This window comes from Pelophylax lessonae (genome assembly GCF_965119305.1).
Source record: "Pelophylax lessonae genome assembly, chromosome: 1".
Classification (NCBI taxonomy): Eukaryota; Metazoa; Chordata; class Amphibia; order Anura; family Ranidae; genus Pelophylax; species Pelophylax lessonae.
Genome location: NC_138768.1, coordinates 164,036,667 through 164,058,031, shown reverse-complemented (window position 1 = coordinate 164,058,031; position 21,365 = coordinate 164,036,667). Strand labels below are relative to the sequence as shown.

The 21,365-nt window shown below is 44.1% G+C and overlaps 1 protein-coding gene across 1 annotated transcript in view; it reads right to left on the bottom strand.

Moving 5' to 3' along the window:
- The window catches only part of CAST (calpastatin), a 183,870-nt gene that overhangs the window by 154,822 nt on the left and 7,683 nt on the right, over positions 1–21,365 (bottom strand). The window contains exon 2 of the mRNA XM_082267356.1: positions 14,274–14,339. Coding sequence (XP_082123482.1) covers positions 14,274–14,339 — 66 coding nt within the window. The remainder of the gene's footprint in view (positions 1–14,273; positions 14,340–21,365) is intronic.

Below are 21,365 nucleotides of genomic sequence, written 5' to 3'. Positions count from 1 at the left end.
TTGTTTTTAAAAATATGCCTATTAGTTGTACATTTCAGGTGAAAATCAGATTGACTACCAATACTAGTATGTAGAAAAAGTACATTTTCATTTATAGAAACACAGGTCAAATTCAACAAAAATAGAAAAAAATTACCTAAACAGGGTGGTGGTTAAGAAAAAAAAAAATGGCAGTCCCTTATGGTGCAACCAGATTCCATAGTGTTTTTGGAGTAAGATAGAAAGTGAAAACAAACTTCTCATTAACATTAGTGTTTTCCAATGTATTACCAATTCAACATTCTGTATGTCATAATTTACAGGGCATAGAATGACAAAGATATCATTGGAAATGTAGGGAGGATCCACAGCGCCACTAGCAGGAGTATTCAGAACACTGCACCCTCATGCTGTATGAGGTCTGGCCTTAGGGACTAGATTAGGCCTCGTGCACACTGGGCGTTTAGCCCCTGCGCATGGGATTTCAGTGTTTTTGTGCAGGTAGATTTCATAGGCCCAGCTGCTGGCAACCTGTAAACTCTATGGGAGGCTGAGTATTACCACAGCTGAATGGGGCTTGATGGGGCATCTTGTGGTACTAAAGTTTAGGGTAGTATGTGCCCAGGGATGAATGCCCACAACGCAGACTTCTTACATTTTGGCTATTCATCCTTAGGCACATACAGCCCTAAATTTTAGAACCACTTGGTGCACTGTATGGCCCCATCCAGCTGCAGCAGTTTTCAGCCTCTCAGAGTTTTACAGGCTGCCTTTCGCCTGAATGAAAAGGATCACCAGCGTGCATGAGGCCCAAGAGTGCCTAGGGACCACATTGGGTGCACTACATGGGCTTAATCATTCAGCTGGTAGATAACACTTGAGCAGATAGCAGCTAAAGCTACAAGTTGGTTAGCTGCAGCAAGAGCACCAGTTTCAATACAGGAATATAGTTAAGAGCGGGAAAGGATTAGAACCCCCATTCATTATTGCTGCCTGGGACTCTGTTTAAAAGAGTTACCCTCACTTACTGCCAAGCTGACAATAATTTCACCAGACAGGAAGTATGGATAAATCTCCAACATTACCAGAGACAGAATAATAATAAAAAAAAAGGAGGAATTATGACTTATTTGTAAAGTCCATATCTTGGAGTACAGTACAGGACACAGGCTGGATATTCACTACCTTCGGGTGACTACACACTGGCAAGACTTTGCTGGACATTCCCACTTGGGTATACCCCTATAACTCTACTACACTCAGAGTAGGGATGGTGGCCTGTGTCCTATACTGTACTACAGGATATGGAATTTACAGATAATTAAACATTCATTCTATCTTAATCATATAGTACTGGACACAGACTGGATATTTATAGATCCTAGGACAGTGATGGTGAACCTTGGCACCCCAGATGTTTTGGAACTACATTTCCCATGATGCTCATCTGCACTGTAGTTCCAAAACATCTGGGGTGCCAAGGTTTGCCATCACTGTCCTAGGACGTCCCCAAGCAATGAATAAGGATAGGTTACAACAAGGGAAACAGAACTGTGCCAACATGACATAGACACAGGAAACCTCTAGAAAGTGAGTTTACAGTATCGGAAAGCTTCACCCATCATGTTGGGCATACTCTAGGAGGGTTTTTTAGGATCTGGGTTTCATAAGCATGGACCACGGCCCAGGACCAGGTTAGCACACTGCAGTTAACTATATGCATATTCAGTGCCTGAAGTAACATTACACGCCATCCTCCCAAAGTCTTACTGAGGTTACACGGATCCAGATGCAAACGTTTGTCAGTGTCCAGTCACTTGAAGGTACAAGCCTATGAATATCCAGTCAATCCTGTACTGTACAATAAGATATATTTTTAACCACTTGCCGACCGCTCTATAGCTGATTTACTGCTACAGGGCAACTGCGCTGCACAGGATCATGTATACATACGTGATCCTGAACTTCCGAGTATCAGGTGCGAGTGTGCACTGCTGGTGGCTTGCTCCCGTTGTGATTTTATACAGCGGGAGCTGATCAGTGGGTGCCGCAGACTCAATGTCTGCCAGCATCCACTGATCATTCTGTACAAAGGTAGAACGGTGATCTGCCTATGTAAACAAGGCAGATTGCAGTTCTATCAGTACAGAAGACACGGATCCTGTGTTCCTGTAAAGCAGAAACACCAATCCATGTCTTCCACGAATAAAAGCACCTCCCCCGCTACACTGAAACATTAGCTAGGCACACATTTAACCCTTTTTTTGCCCTTGATGTTAACCCCTTCCCTGCCAGTGTCTTTAGTACAGTAACAGTGCATATTTTTAGCACTGATCACTGTATTAGTGTCACTGGTTCCCAAAAAAGTGTCAAGTGTCAGGTGTCTGATTTGTCCGCTGCAATATACCAGTCCCACTATAAGTCACTTTTCACCGAGATTGCTAGTAAAATAAATAAATAAAAATATCCCATAGTTTGTAGACACTATACCTTTTGTGCAAACCAATCAATATGCGCTTATATGGGATTTTTTTTTTTTTTTTACCAAAAATTTGAAGAAGAATCCATATTGGCCTAAATTGATGAAGAAATTTAATTTTTTATTGGGTGTTTTTTTAGAGCAGAAAGTAATATATATATATATACACATATACACACAGTATACATTTTTTTTTTATCTAAATTGTCGGTCGCTCTTTGTTTATATCAGCAATAAAAGTATGTATCTCTGCGCTGTGGTGGGGCGGCAGCTGACACAGAATAAGTAATATACCAAACTTATAAATAATCTTAAGAAAAAGTGTGTGGCGCCAAAACAACAACAATGAACAACAATGAAATGTGAATACTGTGTTTTAAATGGACAACACATTAAAATAAAGTCCAAAAAAGTGCTAAAGTGAAAAAAAATGTATATATACAAGTCCAATCTTGAATGAAAATCAACAATAAAAAATCAATCTAGTGAAAATTATATATTTAAATACAGAGTCTCTCATGATAGGATCAGCAATATAAACTTATTAGTGAAAGTATAAAGTTCAGTGCACAGATGTGCACAAAAATTGGTGGTGACTTGAAAAAGTGAAGAAGTGATCCTGTACAGTGCTCCAGATTCATCCACCATACCCCTGTGAAATGGACACTCACCGGAAAAGCTGGCTGCCATTACAGCAGCAAACAAGCAATCAGTGTAGATCCATCATCTATTGTGGGGAAGGCTGTTAGCAACTCGCACCGTCCAGATGAAGCTGTGGTAAATACAGCTCACCAGGAGCCAGATGAAGACCCCATAGTGTAGTTTTTATTGGATGTGTATGTTAAAAGCTGTGAAGCTGATGAAGCTGTGGTAAATAAAGCTCACCAGGAGCCAGATGAAGACCCCATAGTGTAGTTTTTATTGGATGTGTATGCAGAGGCGGCTCTAGGCTTTGTGAGGCCTTAGGCAGAATTTAGACATGAGGCCCCACTCACCCCCTTCGCAGAGGTTAAGGAAGAACCCCAAGGCCGAGCATCTAATTACTGCTGCTTGTGTGGGTGGGATGTGTACTGTGGAAATCACATGGGATGAATAGGAGAGGGATGGGACTGGGAACCATGGGGTAGGGGAGAAAGAGGAGGGGGTAAAAAGGGGGGAGAGGGTAAATGATGAGGGATGGGTAGAGGAGAACTGGAGTGAAACTGAGGGATCCTGGTCTGTATAGTAATAAAAAAAAAAAGAAGGATTTGTGCTTGCATGAGGGGGAAAGACAGACAGAGGGACAGACAGGGGGACAGAGGGACTGACGGGCAGACAGTGAGACAGACAGACAGACGGGCAGACAGTGGGACAGACAGACAGACGGGCACACAGTGGGACAGACAGACAGACGGGCAGACAGTGGGACAGACGGGCAGACAGGGGGATAGACGGGGACAGACAGACAGGGGGGACAGACAGACGGACAGTCAGGGGGACAGACAGACGGACAGATGGGGGACAGACTGATGGACGGACAGGGGGACAGATGGACAGACAGGGGGACAGATGGACAGACAGGGGGACAGACAGGGGGACAGATGGACAGACAGGGGGACAGATGGACAGACAGGGGGACAGATGGACAGACAGACAGGGGGACAGACGGACGGACAGGGGGACGGACGGACAGGGGGACGGACGGACAGGGGGACGGACGGACAGACGGGGACAGACAAACAGACAGACGGATGGACAGACAGGGGGACAGACGGACGGACAGACAGGGGGACAGAAGGACGGACAGACAGGGGGACAGATGGACGGACAGGCAGACGGACGGACAGGGGGACAGACGGACGGACAGGGGGACAGACGGACGGACGGACAGGGGGACAGACGGACGGACAGACGGGGACAGACAAACGGACAGACAGACGGACGGACAGACAGGAGGACAGACGGACGGACGGACAGACAGACGGACAGACGGACGGACAGACAGACGGACAGGGGGACAGACAGACGGACAGACAGGGGGACAGACGGACGGACAGACAGACAGGGGGACAGACGGACGGACAGACAGACAGGGGGACAGATGGACGGACAGACAGGGGGACAGACGGACGGACAGACAGGGGGACAGACAAACGGATGGACAGACGGACGGACAGACAGGGGGACAGACGGATGGACAGACAGGGGGACAGACGGACGGACAGACAGGGGGACAGACAGACGGACAGACAGGGGGACAGACAGACGGACAGACAGGGGGACAGACGGATGGACAGACAGGGGGACAGACGGACGGACAGACAGACAGGGGGACAGATGGACGGACAGACAGGGGGACAGACGGACGGACAGACAGGGGGACAGACGGACGGACAGACAGGGGGACAGACAAACGGATGGACAGACGGACGGACAGACAGGGGGACAGACGAACGGACAGACAGGGGGACAGACGGGCGGACAGACAAGGGGACAGACGGATGGACAGACAGGGGGACAGACGGACGGACAGACAGGGGGACAGACGGATGGACGGACAGACAGGGGGACAGACGGATGGACGGACAGACAGGGGGACAGATGGACGGACAGACAGAGGGACAGATGGATGGACAGACAGGGGGACAGATGGATGGACAGACAGGGGGACAGATGGACAGACAGACGGGGGGACAGATGGACAGACAGACAGGGGGACAGATGGACGGGCAGACGGGCGGACAGACAGGGGGACAGATGGATGGACAGACAGGGGGACAGACGGACGGACAGACGGGGACAGACAAACGGACGGACAGACGGATGGACAGACAGGGGGACAGACGGACGGACAGACAGACAGGGGGACAGACGGACGGACAGACAGGGGGACAGATGGACGGACAGACAGGGGGACAGATGGACGGACAGACAGGGGGACAGACGGGGACAGACAAACGGACGGACAGACAGGGGGACAGACGGACGGACAGACAGGGGGACAGACGGACGGACAGACAAGGGGACAGATGGACGGACAGACAGGGGGACAGACGGACGGACAGACAGGGGGACAGACGGATGGACAGACAGGGGGACAGACGGATGGACGGACAGACAGGGGGACAGACGGATGGACGGACAGACAGGGGGACAGACGGATGGATGGACAGACAGGGGGACAGATGGACGGACAGACAGGGGGACAGATGGACGGACAGACAGGGGGACAGACGGACGGGCAGACGGGGGTCAGACGGACAGACAGACAGACGGGGGGGACAGACGGACGGACAGACGGGGACAGACAAACGGACGGACAGACGGATGGACAGACAGGGGGACAGATGGACGGACAGACAGGGGGGCTGTTGGATGGACAGACAGGGGGACAGATGGACGGACAGACAGGGGGAGAGATGGGGGGACAGACGGACGGACAGGGGGACAGATGGACAGACAGACGGGGACAGACAGACGGACAGATGGATGGACAGATAGGGGGACAGACTGATGGACAGATGGACAGACAGACAGGGGGACAGACAGATGGACGGACAGACAGGGGGACAGACTGACGGACAGATGGACAGACAGAAAAGAAAGAAAGGAGGGGAGGGAGAAAGAAAGGAATGGAAAGAGATGGAGGAAGGGTGCCCCTTAGATCAGAGTACTCACTGGAAGGGATGGATGGAGGGAGGGATCAGGATTCAGGCACCATCTTTCCTCTTCTTGTTCCTGGTCTGCAAATTCTTCCCGCCCATACCTCATCTTCTAAGATGAAAACTGTCGGGGAGTGTGGGCGGGGCAAGCACAGGTGGAGAGGTCGGGAGGAGGAGGAGGAGCAGAAGCAGCTCTCTCTCCTCCCCCGTCTGTGGTCAGTGAGGGAGAAGTGTCAGCGCTGCGGCTCCAGTATTTGGCTGTGATCAGGAGATGTCAGTGAGCTTCTATTCCGCAGTGAGCTGCTCCTGATCACAGCCCTGAATTGTAGCAGATTCTCCTGCTTACAGACTGGCCGGGACTCGGAGTCGGGACTGTACTGAACTGATGGCAGGGAGATCCCTGCTGCCAGCCTCAGAGGCGGCTCTGTAACTCGGCATATTAGGCGGCCGCGAGGCCCCTTTGAGTGCGAGGCCTTCGGCGACTGCCTAATTTGCCTAATTAGAGAGCCGCCTCTGTGTGTATGTTAAAAGCCAAAATTAAAATGAATCATAAAACCATATGACAATGGGTGCCACTACCGACCCGATATCGGATAGTGGACTGTCGTCAGCACTAGTGTCTCCTTCTGACACATTTCATCCAATAAGACCAGGGGCGGACATACAGGGGTCGCAGGGGTCGCCATGGCGACCGGGCCCCATGCTGCAGGGGGCCTGAGAGGGCCCCCTGTAGGTATAGAAAGGATGAGCGGCAAGCGCAGCTGAGACCGGAGCTCCCCGATCCTCAGCGAGTTACACACAGGGCAGCTATTGCCAGCTTGTCTCTCTCCCCAGCTGCGGCTGCCTGCGTGGTGAGAGCAGAGACGAGCACTGAACCCGCCCCTCCCCCTTCCTGTGTGTTTCCTGTACAGCACACAGAGGAGAGGAGGCGGGACCAGCTCTCTCCACTCTGCAGAGTTTGCAACAGCGCCGATCTGAGGTCTGTGATATGTATAACTAATAATACTAACTTGCAAGGGGGGGTGGAGGTGTATGGTGCTAGGGGGTGAAGATGGAGGGGGGGGGGTGTATGTAAAACTCCTACCACGCTAGGGGGTGAAGATGGAGGGGGGGGGTGTATGTAAAACTCCTACCACGCTAGGGGGTGAAGATGGAGGGGGGGTGTATGGAGATGGAGGGGTGTATGTAAAACTCCTACCACCCCACCCCACCCCCTGTCATCTTCATCCCCACTGTCCTCTTCCTACCATCCCATCCCTGTCATCTTCATCCCCACTGTCCTCTTCCTACCATCCCATCCCTGTCATCTTCATTCCAAATGTCCTCTTCCTATCATCCCATCCCCTGTCATCTTCATCCCCAATGTCCTCTTCCTACCATCCCACCCCCTGTCATCTTCATCCCCACTGTCCTCTTCCTACCATCCCATCCCTGTCATCTTCATCCCCACTGTCCTCTTCCTACCATCCCATCCCTGTCATCTTCATCCCAAATGTCCTCTTCCTATCATCCCATCCCCTGTCATCTTCATCCCCAATGTCCTCTTCCTACCATCCCACCCCCTGTCATCTTCATCCCCACTGTCCTCTTCCTACCATCCCATCCCTGTCATCTTCATCCCAAATGTCCTCTTCCTATCATCCCATCCCCTGTCATCTTCATCCCCAATGTCCTCTTCCTACCATCCCATCCCCTGTCATCTTCACCCCCACTGTCCTCTTCCTACCATCCCATCCCTGTCATCTTCATCCCCACTGTCCTCTTCCTACCATCCCATCCCTGTCATCTTCATCCCAAATGTCCTCTTCCTACCATCCCATCCCTGTCATCTTCATCCCCAATGTCCTCTTCCTACCATCCCATCCCTGTCATCTTCATCCCCAATGTCCTCTTCCTACCATCCCATCCCTGTCATCTTCATCCCCACTGTCCTCTTCCTACCATCCCATCCCTGTCATCTTCATCCCCACTGTCCTCTTCCTACCATCCCATCCCTGTCATCTTCATCCCAAATGTCCTCTTCCTACCATCCCATCCCCTGTCATCTTCATCCCAAATGTCCTCTTCCTACCATCCCATCCCTGTCATCTTCATCCCCAATGTCCTCTTCCTACCATCCCATCCCTGTCATCTTCATCCCCAATGTCCTCTTCCTACCATCCCATCCCTGTCATCTTCATCCCCACTGTCCTCTTCCTACCATCCCATCCCTGTCATCTTCATCCCCACTGTCCTCTTCCTACCATCCCATCCCTGTCATCTTCATCCCAAATGTCCTCTTCCTACCATCCCATCCCCTGTCATCTTCATCCCAAATGTCCTCTTCCTACCATCCCATCCCTGTCATCTTCATCCCCAATGTCCTCTTCCTACCATCCCATCCCTGTCATCTTCATCCCCAATGTCCTCTTCCTACCATACCATCACTGTCATCTTCATCCCCACTGTCATCTTCATCCCCACTGTCCTCTTCCTACCATCCCATCCCTGTCATCTTCATCCCAAATGTCCTCTTCCTACCATACCATCCCTGTCATCTTCATCCCAAATGTCCTCTTCCTACCATCCCACCCCTGTCATCTTCATCCCCACTGTCCTCTTCCTACCATCCCATCCCTGTCATCTTCATCCCCACTGTCCTCTTCCTACCATCCCACCCCCTGTCATCTTCATCCCCACTGTCCTCTTCCTACCATCCCATCCCTGTCATCTTCATCCCCACTGTCCTCTTCCTACCATCCCACCCCGTCATCTTCATCCCCACTGTCCTCTTCCTACCATCCCATCCCTGTCATCTTCATCCCCACTGTCCTCTTCCTACCATCCCACCCCTGTCATCTTCATCCCCACTGTCCTCTTCCTACCATCCCATCCCTGTCATCTTCATCCCCACTGTCCTCTTCCTACCATCCCACCCCTGTCATCTTCATCCCCACTGTCCTCTTCCTACCATCCCATCCCTGTCATCTTCATCCCCACTGTCCTCTTCCAACCATCCCATCCCCTGTCATCTTCATCCCCACTGTCCTCTTCCTACCATCCAATCCCCTGTCATCTTCATCCCCACTGTCCTCTTCCTACCATCCATATTGTAAAAAAAAAAAAAAAAAATGAATAGAGCAAATGCTAGAAAAATTTTATTAAAATAAAAAACTACTGACACCAATGGCAGAACTACCACACAAACATTGCACTTGCGACCGGCCCTGGCGTTTCGCCACCAGGCTGGGAGGGAAGGGCCCCGTCCGGGGGGCCCTTTATGGTTTCTTGCATCAGGGCCCTGGAGGTTCTAGTTACGCCACTGAATAAGACGTTATCTTTCTTAACTTTGTTTATATCGCAAACAATAAAAAAAACACAGAGGTGATCAAATACTACCAAAATAAAGCTCTATTTGTGGAGAAAAAAGGACATAAATTTTATTTGGGCACAGCGTCACACAACCGCACAATTGTCAGAAGAATAGTAGAGAAGGCTATATCCCCTTCAGCTCTGCTACGGATCACATTTTCCCCTCCCTTCCTGTATTGTGAAACTCATCAGACAGACAATAATTGAGGGGAATTTTTTCTACTTGAGCACTGAACAGCAATAAAACATGACAGGAGTTCTAATCTTTCCCTACTTTATCCAAAACCAAAAAAGGCTCAACATCTATTCCTCAAGAAATCTTTCTTCAGAATTGAAGAAGTTGTGCCTGTTGTTAGCTGGCCCTTTTATACAAGCCTCAAAAAGCTTTTTTGGCCCTACTTCTCCTGGGGATCACAGGACTGTGCTTCATTCTGCACTCCTGTGACCTGTATTTAGCGGGCTAGGCTCTGGAGAGATACCAACTTTAAAGTCGGGATCCACCCAGATGCCTGAGGGGCCGCTGCTCAGCTCGGCGCCCCAGTGAGCACTGGAGTGGAAGAGCTAACAATCACTGGCTCTCTGCTCACTAAAAACAGAGAACCAAGCAATCAGCAGTCCCTGATCACCTACACTTCTCCTTTAAGTTCTTACTGACAAACTCCTAAAGCTAGGATGCACCAATGGTTGAGCACTCTTCCTCTTTATAAACCTCCACATGTGCAGTGCATTCTCCTTCCTCCAGTAGATAGCACAGAGCTCATAGGGACAGAGAGATTTGTTTCCAGAAGAGCTGAGCGCTGTGTACAGCATATAGAATAGAGCACTATCACATATTTTCCCCTCCACACATCAAAACAATCTAACAATATAATGAAACATTCTGGTAGAATAAAGAAACAAGCATTCAAAAAAAGTAATTAAATCAGTTTTGCTACTCTGGCACTGAACATCCACTACTACAGAATCCTTTTAACCTACATAAAAACAATTCTTTAGAAAATACTACAGCTGATTGTCTGAAAACAATACATTTTGTTGTACAACAGACTATTTCCTGTCCAGCCTGGAAGGCTCGCAGATTGTTGGCTTCTGTGCATGCATGAGTGTTTGTGTACCCATGGTCGCATGCAGACACAGCTGCCAGAAACATGCCACTCTATTTCCAGTACTAGAACAGCCCTTACACATTTACACATTGTTACTAGTAATACGTATTAGTTAGACGTGAACCTCTGGCCCACCATTCTGTTTCCTTGGGAAGGCTGGAAAGAGATGGGCCGATTTTGTGAAGATTTATGAAAGATTTAATTTTTTTTTTTCTTTATATGCTAATCATACTCAGTGAAAAAGAATGACAATGCAGCATGAACAGTACAAAAGTTATCACTGACAATAAATAAGCCAGATATTGGTCAACATTTTTTCCACCAATAACTTTGCACTGATGATTGCTTTCGAGGAACTTTATGAGAAATTACAATCAAAAAGATATTGGCTACCGTGAAAACGATTGCATAGAATGACCAACTATCTGACAGTCAAAAAGTCACATAAAACAGTTATAAAAATACATTTATTGTTCATGCACTTGCAATGTTGATGCCTACTATATGCGCATCCCAAGACATATGCAACTACATACTCTTGCTGAAGTTGGTATTTGCACAGCACCCTTGGGGTCGGTAGCAGTGAATCTGGGTGGCAGACAGGAACACTAAATACACAGGGTGCCACCTGCTATGTGGTGGTGGGGGGGGGGGGGGGTCACACTGCTTTATGTGACCTTGCAGGAGATTTGGGCAATTGGAATCCTATATTTATGTTTACATCAAGGACTGCACATATGAAAATATACGAGGCACACATTTTTAGGCTGTTATTCAAATGTACAATTATATAGAAACCAGATATTACCCTGTAATTTATGATTATCCCTGTTGCTATGAAAGATGCTGGATGAGTTAGTAAGTTAATTAAATGTTAGGGATCATTTATGTTAGGGATCATTTATGAAATGACGCCAATTATGTGATTTACATAAACAGTACATAAAACATCTATAGAGTCTTACGTATAAACCTGTTCCAAATAAACAACTGGGAAGGTAAGAAATATTATTCTCTAAATGATTTTTAGGTAGGCTGTGTAAATGTGAACACATAATAAACATATAAGGGGATTCCTCAAATTTGACCACAATGGTGGAACTACGCCTACAATATCTGATAACGGCAGACTGCTGAAAGTCAAACTCGAATTATTCTATATCCATTATTGAGAAAGCAACCATAATAGTTTTAGGACCTACTGCTGACTTTTTACATTTTTAAATGAAATAATACAAATAACAAAATAAATAAACATATAATAATGCAGCACCAGAAGTAAAATGATAAATATGATGTTAAAATCCAACCATCCCAAATCAAAATCGGATAATACTATAATGTGCTAATACATTTAAAATAGTGCATAAATTCAATGGCCACCATTGACCGCTGAGGACATGCCCTTGCACAAAACATGCTGTGAAGATCTTGTGTGCTGATCTCACTCTGCCGAGTGGCAGACATTTATGTAAGTCCCAGGAGCATATTTCATGTCTGGATGCATTTTCTAGTGATGTTTGATTTTATGCAGCAGTATATGCAGATATTTTATTAAAATACTACGCTATGATTTCTTTTACATAGTCACATAGTTTGTGAGGTTGAAAAAAGACATGAGTTCAACCTATGATGTGTGTGTGTGTTTGCTGTTAACCGTACATTGTATACCCCTGTAAAAAGATGCCAGAAAAATACTGTAAGCATTAGCAATTTTTGAGCACTCTGTATGTAGCAAGTGAGCACATTGCTATGTCAGAGACACAACTAAAGTGTACCATCCTTTTTTTTTTTTCCTCTCATGGGATGGAGGGTCCCTCGAAGTTGTATGCCCTTACTGCTTTGTTTATTAGTGGAGCTCTGTTGTTTGGGGGAGGAGAAAGGAAAGAGTCTCTGTGTGTTGTGTGTATGGTTTCTGTTTTGTTCTTTTTGTTTGCCATGATCAGTTAGGCTTCATGTACACTAGCCTACCTACACTAGCTTTCTGCGTTTTTTTGGCCAAAGCTTCTAAACTCAACTCCATAAAACCCTATGTGTCTATGACTATGTACAGATAGGCTTTTAGCAAAGTTTAGGAGCTGCCACGTTTAGATGAGCTTCAACTTCCCTCTCCTGAATGTGGAAGAATAGCGTTCAGGATAGGAATGTTTTGCCGTGGTAAATGTAGTCCAGTGTACATGAAGCCTTACTTGTATTATTTGGGCTCTGTGGCTTGCTTATTTTCCTGTGTCATATGTTTGATGCACTCTGTTAACAATGAAAATTTTAAAATAAAAGCCTTTAAAAAAAAAAAAGTACACCATGCACATTACAATTTGATTGTACAATTGTTGTACAAAGAACTTACACTGATTAAAACTATATAATATGGTGACCAACCTAAACTATCCACCTAATCTTCATCCAATCAGACAAGCTTCAATTTGTAGGTATGTCATGAGAACCACATGGTCTTAGTGCATAATAAAAACTGAAGAACCCTCCTACTATATAGAGAAACCTTCAATTGTCTAATGTAGTTTGTGTGAGTAATTTTAATGTGAATCTGAGATTTATTCCTGCAGGTCAGGAAAAAGCTTCACTTCCCTGCTCCACTCCCTGTTACATAGTTACATAGTTAGTGAGGTTGAATCAGTCCATCCAGTTGAACCTATGATGTGTGTGTGTGTTTGCTGTTAACCGTACATTGTATACCCCTGTATGTTGTGGTCTCTAAGGTGCCCATCTAATAGTTTTTTGAAACTATAGATGCTCCCTGCTGATACCACTTCTTGTGGAAGAGAATTCCACATCCTTACTGCTCTGACAGTAAAGAACCCGTTACGTATTTTAAGGTTAAACAGTTTTTCCTCGAGTTTTAGTGAGTGGCCACGTGTCTTATTGTATTCCTTTTCTCTGAAAATGTTTGTTCCTTATGCTAGGGTCATCACCAGTACAGTATTTGTACATTGATATCATATCCCCTCTCAAGCGTCTCTTCTCCAGGGAGAATAAGTTCAATGCTTGTAGTCTTTCCTCATAGCTGATGTCCTCCATTTCTCAAAATATTTTCCATGTTAGATTCACCCAGAGGTTCCCCCCCCCCTAGTGAGTAGCTTGCTTTCATGTTTCTGGTTTTGGTTTAACTTAGTGAGCTTTTTTTTTCTATATAGCTACAACATCCATTACTGCCTCTAGTAGTGAGCTGGGTGCGGTTTAAAGGGACTGGAGACTGGACTGGAGCCATCAATGTGCAGCCATTTCCTCTGGTGAGTGCAGATTGTTGGTGGTAGTCTGGTGATGTCCACACCTTGAAGTTGGTCTTCTCACTAGATACTTTTTTGATGAATCGGTGCAAGTTAGAATCAATTGCACGCTTACACTTTTGAACTGGTGAAACCTTTGTATTTATTTATTTATTGCACAAATTCTTATGTATTGTGAGTGACACATGAAAATGGATGTATGCATTATTTTAAATCTATTTAGCACATTATAGTACTATCAGATTTTAATTTGGGATGATTGAATTTTAATATCATATTTATAATTTTTACTCTGGGAGCTGCATTTATTATGTGTTTATGGGAGAGGGTTTTGTATATTGAACTCAGTTTGTTAGCTGCCTGTTACAAGTGCTGACTTTCTTCTTGTGTACTATTAACATAAATACAAAGAAGCAGCAAATATATAGGTATGCTGCATTAATAAATGTATTAATAATATTATAGTATTTACCTCTGCTGACTCTGGTGTTTTCTTGTCTGTAGGTTTGGTCGCCGCAGCAGCTTTCTTATCGCCATGCTGAAATGAAATACAATTGCACTGTTATCTAAAATTCTTGTGTCACACCTGGAAACAAAACAAAGTTTTACTGTACTACCTACAAGAAGTTGGTCTGAATCTAGAATCTTACATGCATTTGTTTTAAACTAGGAAATGTTCATCTATTCCTTGAATGGGTAATTTGGAAAGGATCTTTGGATCTGGAGTTCGATCTTAGCAGTTGTGGTAACATCTAAAAGAAGAGGCCACACAGATTTCAACCCGATTGTACAATTTACTATGTTAGATTAGATAAAATTAAACAGAATTCTAAAGGTGTATAGGTGGCTTCCATAACGTATGAATGAGGTTGTATAAAACATTGAGTGGATAAGCTGATGACTTTTATTTAGACCCAAGTAGATTTTCATTTTTTGAAATGGCATAAACTTTGCATTCTGGTTGTATACTCTGCTGTAGACTTAACATACATTAGGCTCAATACACAAAGCTTTAACACAAGTATAAGGAACTTTATTTTAGTCATGTGACTGTAATTTTCAAATGTCCTAGAATTATTGACTAAAAATAACTGTCATTTTTTTAAAGAAATAAGTATCTTTATCCTGGTGTGGTAGCTCTTGTAAATTGAGCCTAGTGCATGGAACAAGGGTCTACCTGATTGGATATAAACTGAATGAACTCTTTTAGGTCTCAACATATCATTAAACTTGGATGATTACTTTAGCTTTTATCAGCCCATTTTTGTGCAACATAAAATACAAAACAGTACAATGTTGCCACATTTGTGTTCAAGATTAATCATGAAACCTAAAGCCAGCCACAGGTTTAGCAGGGACCGGCCGGGATTTAAACCATGTATGGGGAGGCTGATTGTACTCAAGTTGATCGATCGGATATGACTATGCAAAAGATGGGTGAAACATGCTAATCTTCCAATCATTCCTGTGACTGCATCTGTCTGCATTACAATAAAGAAGTTTTATTGGTATCCTGTTGCGGTGTGCGGCTGCCTATTCCAAGTTTCCTTGTTTGTTGTTGTGACGAGCCGGGCCAGCACTTGTGGGGTTACCTGCTGTGGTATCTCCTCGGCTCACCTGGATCGGTGATTTCTCCACTGCCTTCCTGCCTTGGGTACAACCAGCATGTTGTATTTTTCTTAAGATCATTGCCAGTTGCTTTAGGAATAATCACTGGCCGGCTTTAGTCACATCACAAGGTGGTCAGAAACTGGGAATTATGGCTACAAAAAGATATTTCTTAGCTGGACACACAAATATAAAAGCTCACATCATGCAGGTGCGCTTATCCATACGTTCATTAAACACTAGCACCATTTGCCTAGTAAAACTGATAGAATATCAGACAAATGATAACCTAAACTGAAAGCCTTTCCCCCACAATGAATGTCATAAAGCAATACTTGGACTTTTTAGCTCTCTGAAGACAGCCCAAAGTTTGGCCATTTCTGTTTTTAGTACCTTAAAATAAGTGCAAAGGCTTTTGCATAGGGAAAGTTAGGAGCCATCCACCTTGGAGCGTTGGGGTAATGTACAACAACTTTGAAAAGGATTTCACCACAATGCAAAAAACACTGGACATACACCATTTTTTTCAACATAGACCACAACTACATAGATAGTTTTCATCTGTGTGTTATTTTGTGCTACAGCACAAGTGCGATCTAATGCACAGCACAGGTACTATTTAAAATTATTAATACTCTGCACTGTTTCATGTGTTGTCTTAACGTGCGCTAAAAAGCACTAGTGTGGGCTCAACCAACTTACCTCATCGATTCCTAAACGGATGTCAGAATTAGACCGCACTATATAAATATTTTATTAAGACTTTTCTTCAAAGTGGCCAGAGACCATAGAGGGACATCTCCTTCTATCCCTCCACATACCTCCTTTCCTCACTACCTTCCCCAATCATCATTTCTGAATAACCTCACAAACTTGAGAATGGCCTTCGCAACAGCCCCATTGAACAGATCTACTCTATCAAGATAGACTCCTCCACAAACACAACCTATTATCCAGAATACCTATAATTCTACTGCATTCTACCCTACAAAAGGACAAATTCATTTCCAAAGAATGTTGACAACAGTTTAAAGCTCATGAACAATAATTATTTTTAGTTATAATAAATAGTTATTTCCATAAAACCTAGCTTTATAGAATACATAGCTGCTGTGCTGCAAACTCCTTAGGAAAGAATTTCTCATGAAATACATCTAAGAAAAGGAAATTGTAGGCAGAAAGAAAGCCACAATTATCAAACCTTTTCCACTGGGAGCTATCAAATACGCCAGCAGTACTGTAATTACAGCCCAATAGCGTGAAACCTATTTAAAGCAAATTTCCAGGGAAACAATTCAATCAAACACCACCCAACCCACCCAATCCAAAATCATGCTGGTGCCGATATTTTACCCCAGTCTGTTAGTTTCTGAAACCCAGCAGCAACCTATTGCAACCAATGAATTTTTAGTTTGACACTGATGACAAATCTTTAAAGAAATGTATGTATGTATGCGCTGGGCTATTGTTCTCTTTGCATTTTCTTATCAAACATGACCATATTCATGTGTTTAATTCTCATTAACAAGTATTGGCGCCCAATGATAAATATACGAAAATTAAGTATGTGTTTGTGTGTGTGTGACATTGTTTAAAGTAAACAAAACAGGAAACGGACTTGTTTAATTAAGCAATACATAGCTATGCGAAGCGTAGATTTCAGTTTACTGGATGTTTATATTGCTGATATACAGGACAAACACACTTTGCGTTTACTTTTCTTGAAAGAGTGAAATTCTCCTAATCAGTACTACTCTGAAAGAATGAAGTCGATCAGTTCTGATCAGTATTAATATGGGGGAAACTGAAACCCCCATCTGTAATATGCACTCATACAGCAAGCACATCTGGCCATGCATACGATCAACCTATAACTAACCTACTGTTCTGCCAATGGATACCACACATCCAGTCTTTAGACCCCGTTCACACCTGAGCATATTAGAATCGCGAGATTCTGCCTCCGATTCTAGAATCTCGACAAAACATGTGACAAGCTTGCGTGCCAATTATTTCTTAATGGCACCCCAAACGCGGTGCCATTTTGCCAGGAAAACGAAAATCACATCAAAACACGCAATGCCAAATATGCTTGGCTCAGTGCCAACATTTGGTACACGAGCTTCTTTGGTGCAATTTTGGTGCGGAGAGAGGCCCATTCAAAATGATTGCTGCCGCAACAAAAATGCATTGCCACAGAGTCGCTTGGGTGTGAACATGGTTTAAACGCTGCCTGTTTGGCCACACACTATTGACTGCTGAAAATTGAGCTTACATTTCAGGATGGCTGATTGTAACATACAGCACACCTAGCTTTCAAACAAAATTATGGGTGTTGGATGTGCAGCCTGTTCTGTCTACTAGGCCTAAAAGGACAACAGCATATACTCATGTAGCCAAATGTGCTGCCACGTGGTCGGATATTATAGTTCCCTCCTTCCAACACTGTTGGTTAAAAGCCTTTCCCTGTGTAGATATATCAGACTCCAAGTAAGATGCTTTACTTTAAGGACTGTGGCAGGGGACCTGGTTTAAATGTGCTTGAGACACTATTATTAATACCAATATTGTTGGTAGTGTTGGTCAGGGAAAAGCTGGAGCAAACAAGGAACGTTGTAATAAATAATGAGATCTTGATGAGAATATTGACAAATGGACAGCTGTGTTTCTGTTAAAACAAAAGGACAGCAGTACCAGCAGGCACAACATTCTGAAGACAGACTGGCAAAGTGGCACCATGGCAAGTGAAATGTATATACTGTATGTGGAGCAGGGACAGTAAGCATGGAAGGAGGCCAAGCATTTCTCATAACAAGAGCCTTCTTCATAGATTGACTGCAATCCCTTTTAACAACCAAGACAGAGCTGAATTCTGATTCACCATTTTTCCATCGCCGGACTGAACTATCTTCACCAGACTGAGCAAGTCAAAAATTGTTGACATGCAGAAATACTCATGATGTCAGCAAAACATTCACCTCATGAATTAATCTATTGTCTATAATAATGGTGACTGGAATTCCAGAGCATTGTAGTAACACCTGTATTAATACCAACCAGAGCGTCACCCTATTCATTACATGACTAAACACACCATTTAATTGTCCTGAAGACACTTCCCTTATATTGTCATCGTCCAGCAGAATACATCCTCATTCCCAGAATAGCTGACTGATTAAACATTCAAAATATTCAGAGAAGGATGAAAGCATTGGATTTTACGGATTAGATCAATGATTAACATTCACTGTGTTTTCTTATATAGAAGTGAGATAATGATGTATAGTAGTAAATCTTAGGTCAACACTTATTGTATGACTTACATTACTGAGCTGTTTCATCACTGATTTCATCTTTCAGAACTACACATTTTTTTTTATTGTATTTTTATTATATGTATTCTGTGTGTGTGTGTTATAAGTCACCACTGTCAGAAGACAATAGCGCAGGGGCAGAGATACCTGTATATGCAATAATTGTGCTGTAAGATTTTTTTTTTTGGTTCAACCAACTGGTTGAACCAAAAAAAAAAAAAACTCAGCGTATGTACCCTTCTGTACCAAAAACATAAAAAAAAAGAAGTTTGACTATACATACATTTGGAGAAGTGTGACATGAAGGAATAAATGATAGGTGCAGAGGCGTAAACTGGTGTTTTGGCTCATAATTTTGTCATAGTGAGGCAGTGTTTTGTACCTGCTAGTACACTGGGTAAGAAGTGGCCACTGTATGTGTATAACATATTCTTTAACATTTCAAATGGACATAAAGTGTGGGAATACTAAAGGAATGAACAAATAGGATGCAGCTATCCCATGCCGACTCCAAGACTGAGAGTTCAGAGATTACATGACTGCTGATTGGTCAGCTCTTGGTCTACTTGGGGTGTAGAACAGACATGATTGTGGTGGGCTCCAGTCTCAGCCATAGGCTATAAGGCAGAGCCAGCTGTCAAGCAGGCAGCTGGGTTGATTCCAACAATATTGTCAGGTTCCTTCCCATACCTGGCACAGCTCTGCCCCATCAGCTCCGCTGTTATAGAGGAGCATGGCATCCTATGAACTATATGTAAACTATTGTATAATATAATGTTATAGTGGGGAGGGTCATACTGTATATAATGAAGGTATAGGTTGTAACAACCAATATTTTCATATGTCTGTACCACTCAAAAAGATGCCAGAAAAATACTGTAAGCATTAGCAATTTTTGAGCACTCTGTATGTAGCAAGTGAGCACATTGTTATGTCAGAGACACAACTAAAGTGTACCATCCTTTTTTTTTTTTCCTCTCATGGGATGGGGGGTCCCTCGAAGTTGTATACCCTTACTGCTTTCTTTATTAGTGGAGCTCTGTCAGTTGTTTGGGGGAGGAGAAAGGAAAGAGTCTCTGTGTGTTGTGTGTATGGGTTCTGTTTTGTTCTTTTTGTTTGCCATGATCAGTTAGGCTTCATGTACACTAGCCTACCTACACTAGCTTTCTGCGTTTTTTTGGCCAAAGCTTCTAAACTCAACTCCATAAAACCCTATGTGTCTATGACTATGTACAGATAGGCTTTTAGCAAAGTTTAGGAGCTGCCACATTTAGATGAGCTTCAACTTCCCTCTCCTGAATATGGAAGAATAGCGTTCAGGATAGGAATGTTTTGCCGTGGCAAATGTAGTCCAGTGTACATGAAGCCTTACTTGTATTATTTGGGCTCTGTGGCTTGCTTATTTTCCTGTGTCATATGTTTGATGCACTCTGTTAACAATGAAAATTTTAAAATAAAAGCCTTTAAAAAAAAAAAAAAAAAGTACACCATACACATTACAATTTGATTGTACAATTGTTGTACAAAGAACTTACACTGATTAAAACTATATAATATGGTGACCAACCTAAACTATCCGCCTAATCTTCATCCAATCAGACAAGCTTCAATTTGTAGGTATGTCATGAGAACCACTTGGTCTTAGTGCATAATAAAAACTGAAGAACCCTCATACTATATAGAGAAACCTTCAATTGTCTCATGTAGTTTGTGTGAGTAATTTTAATGTGAATCTGAGATTTATTCCTGCAGGTCAGGGAAAAGCTTCACTCGCCTGCTCCACTCCTTGTTACATAGTTACATAGTTAGTGAGGTTGAAAAAAGACATCAGTCCATCCAATTGAACCTATGATGTGTGTGTGTGTTTGCTGTTAACCGTACATTGTATACCCCTGTATGTTGTGATCTCTAAGGTGCCCATCTAATAGTTTTTTGAAACTATCGATGCTCCCTGCTGATACGACTGCTTGTGGAAGAGAATTCCACATCCTTACCGCTCTTACAGTGAAGAAGCTCTTACACATTTTAAGGTTAAACCGCCTTTCCTCTAGTTTTAGTGAGTGGCCACGTGTCTTATTGTATTCCCTTTCTCTGAATAGTTTGTTCCTTATGCTAGGGTTGCCAGTACAGTATTTGTACATTGATATCATATCCCCCCTCAATCGTCTCTTCTCCAGAGAGAATAGGTTCAGTGCTTGTAGTCTTTTCTCATAGCTGATGTCCTCCATTCCCCTAATCATTTTTGTTGCCCTTCTCTGGACTTTCTCCAGTTTCAGCACATCCTTCCTGAAGACCGGTGCCCAGAACTGGACAGCATACTCCAGATGTGGCCGGACCAGAGTCTTGTAGAGCGGGAGAATAATCTCTTTATTTCTGGAGTGAATCCCCTTTTTTATACATCCCAGTATTCTGTTGGCTTTGCTTGCAGCGGCTTGGCATTGCATGCCACTGCCAAGCCTGTTGTCTACCAGTACCCCCAAGTCTTTTTCCATCTTAGACTCACCTTGCCTTGGTTGTTTGCCTGGTTGTAGTTAAAGCAGGGCTAAGAAATCTCCCCAAACTCCAACCTGACAACACTGAGGGCTGGCAGTAAGGTCACCTCTAGCACACAATACTCCTGTTCGAGCATCTACTTTTCCAGC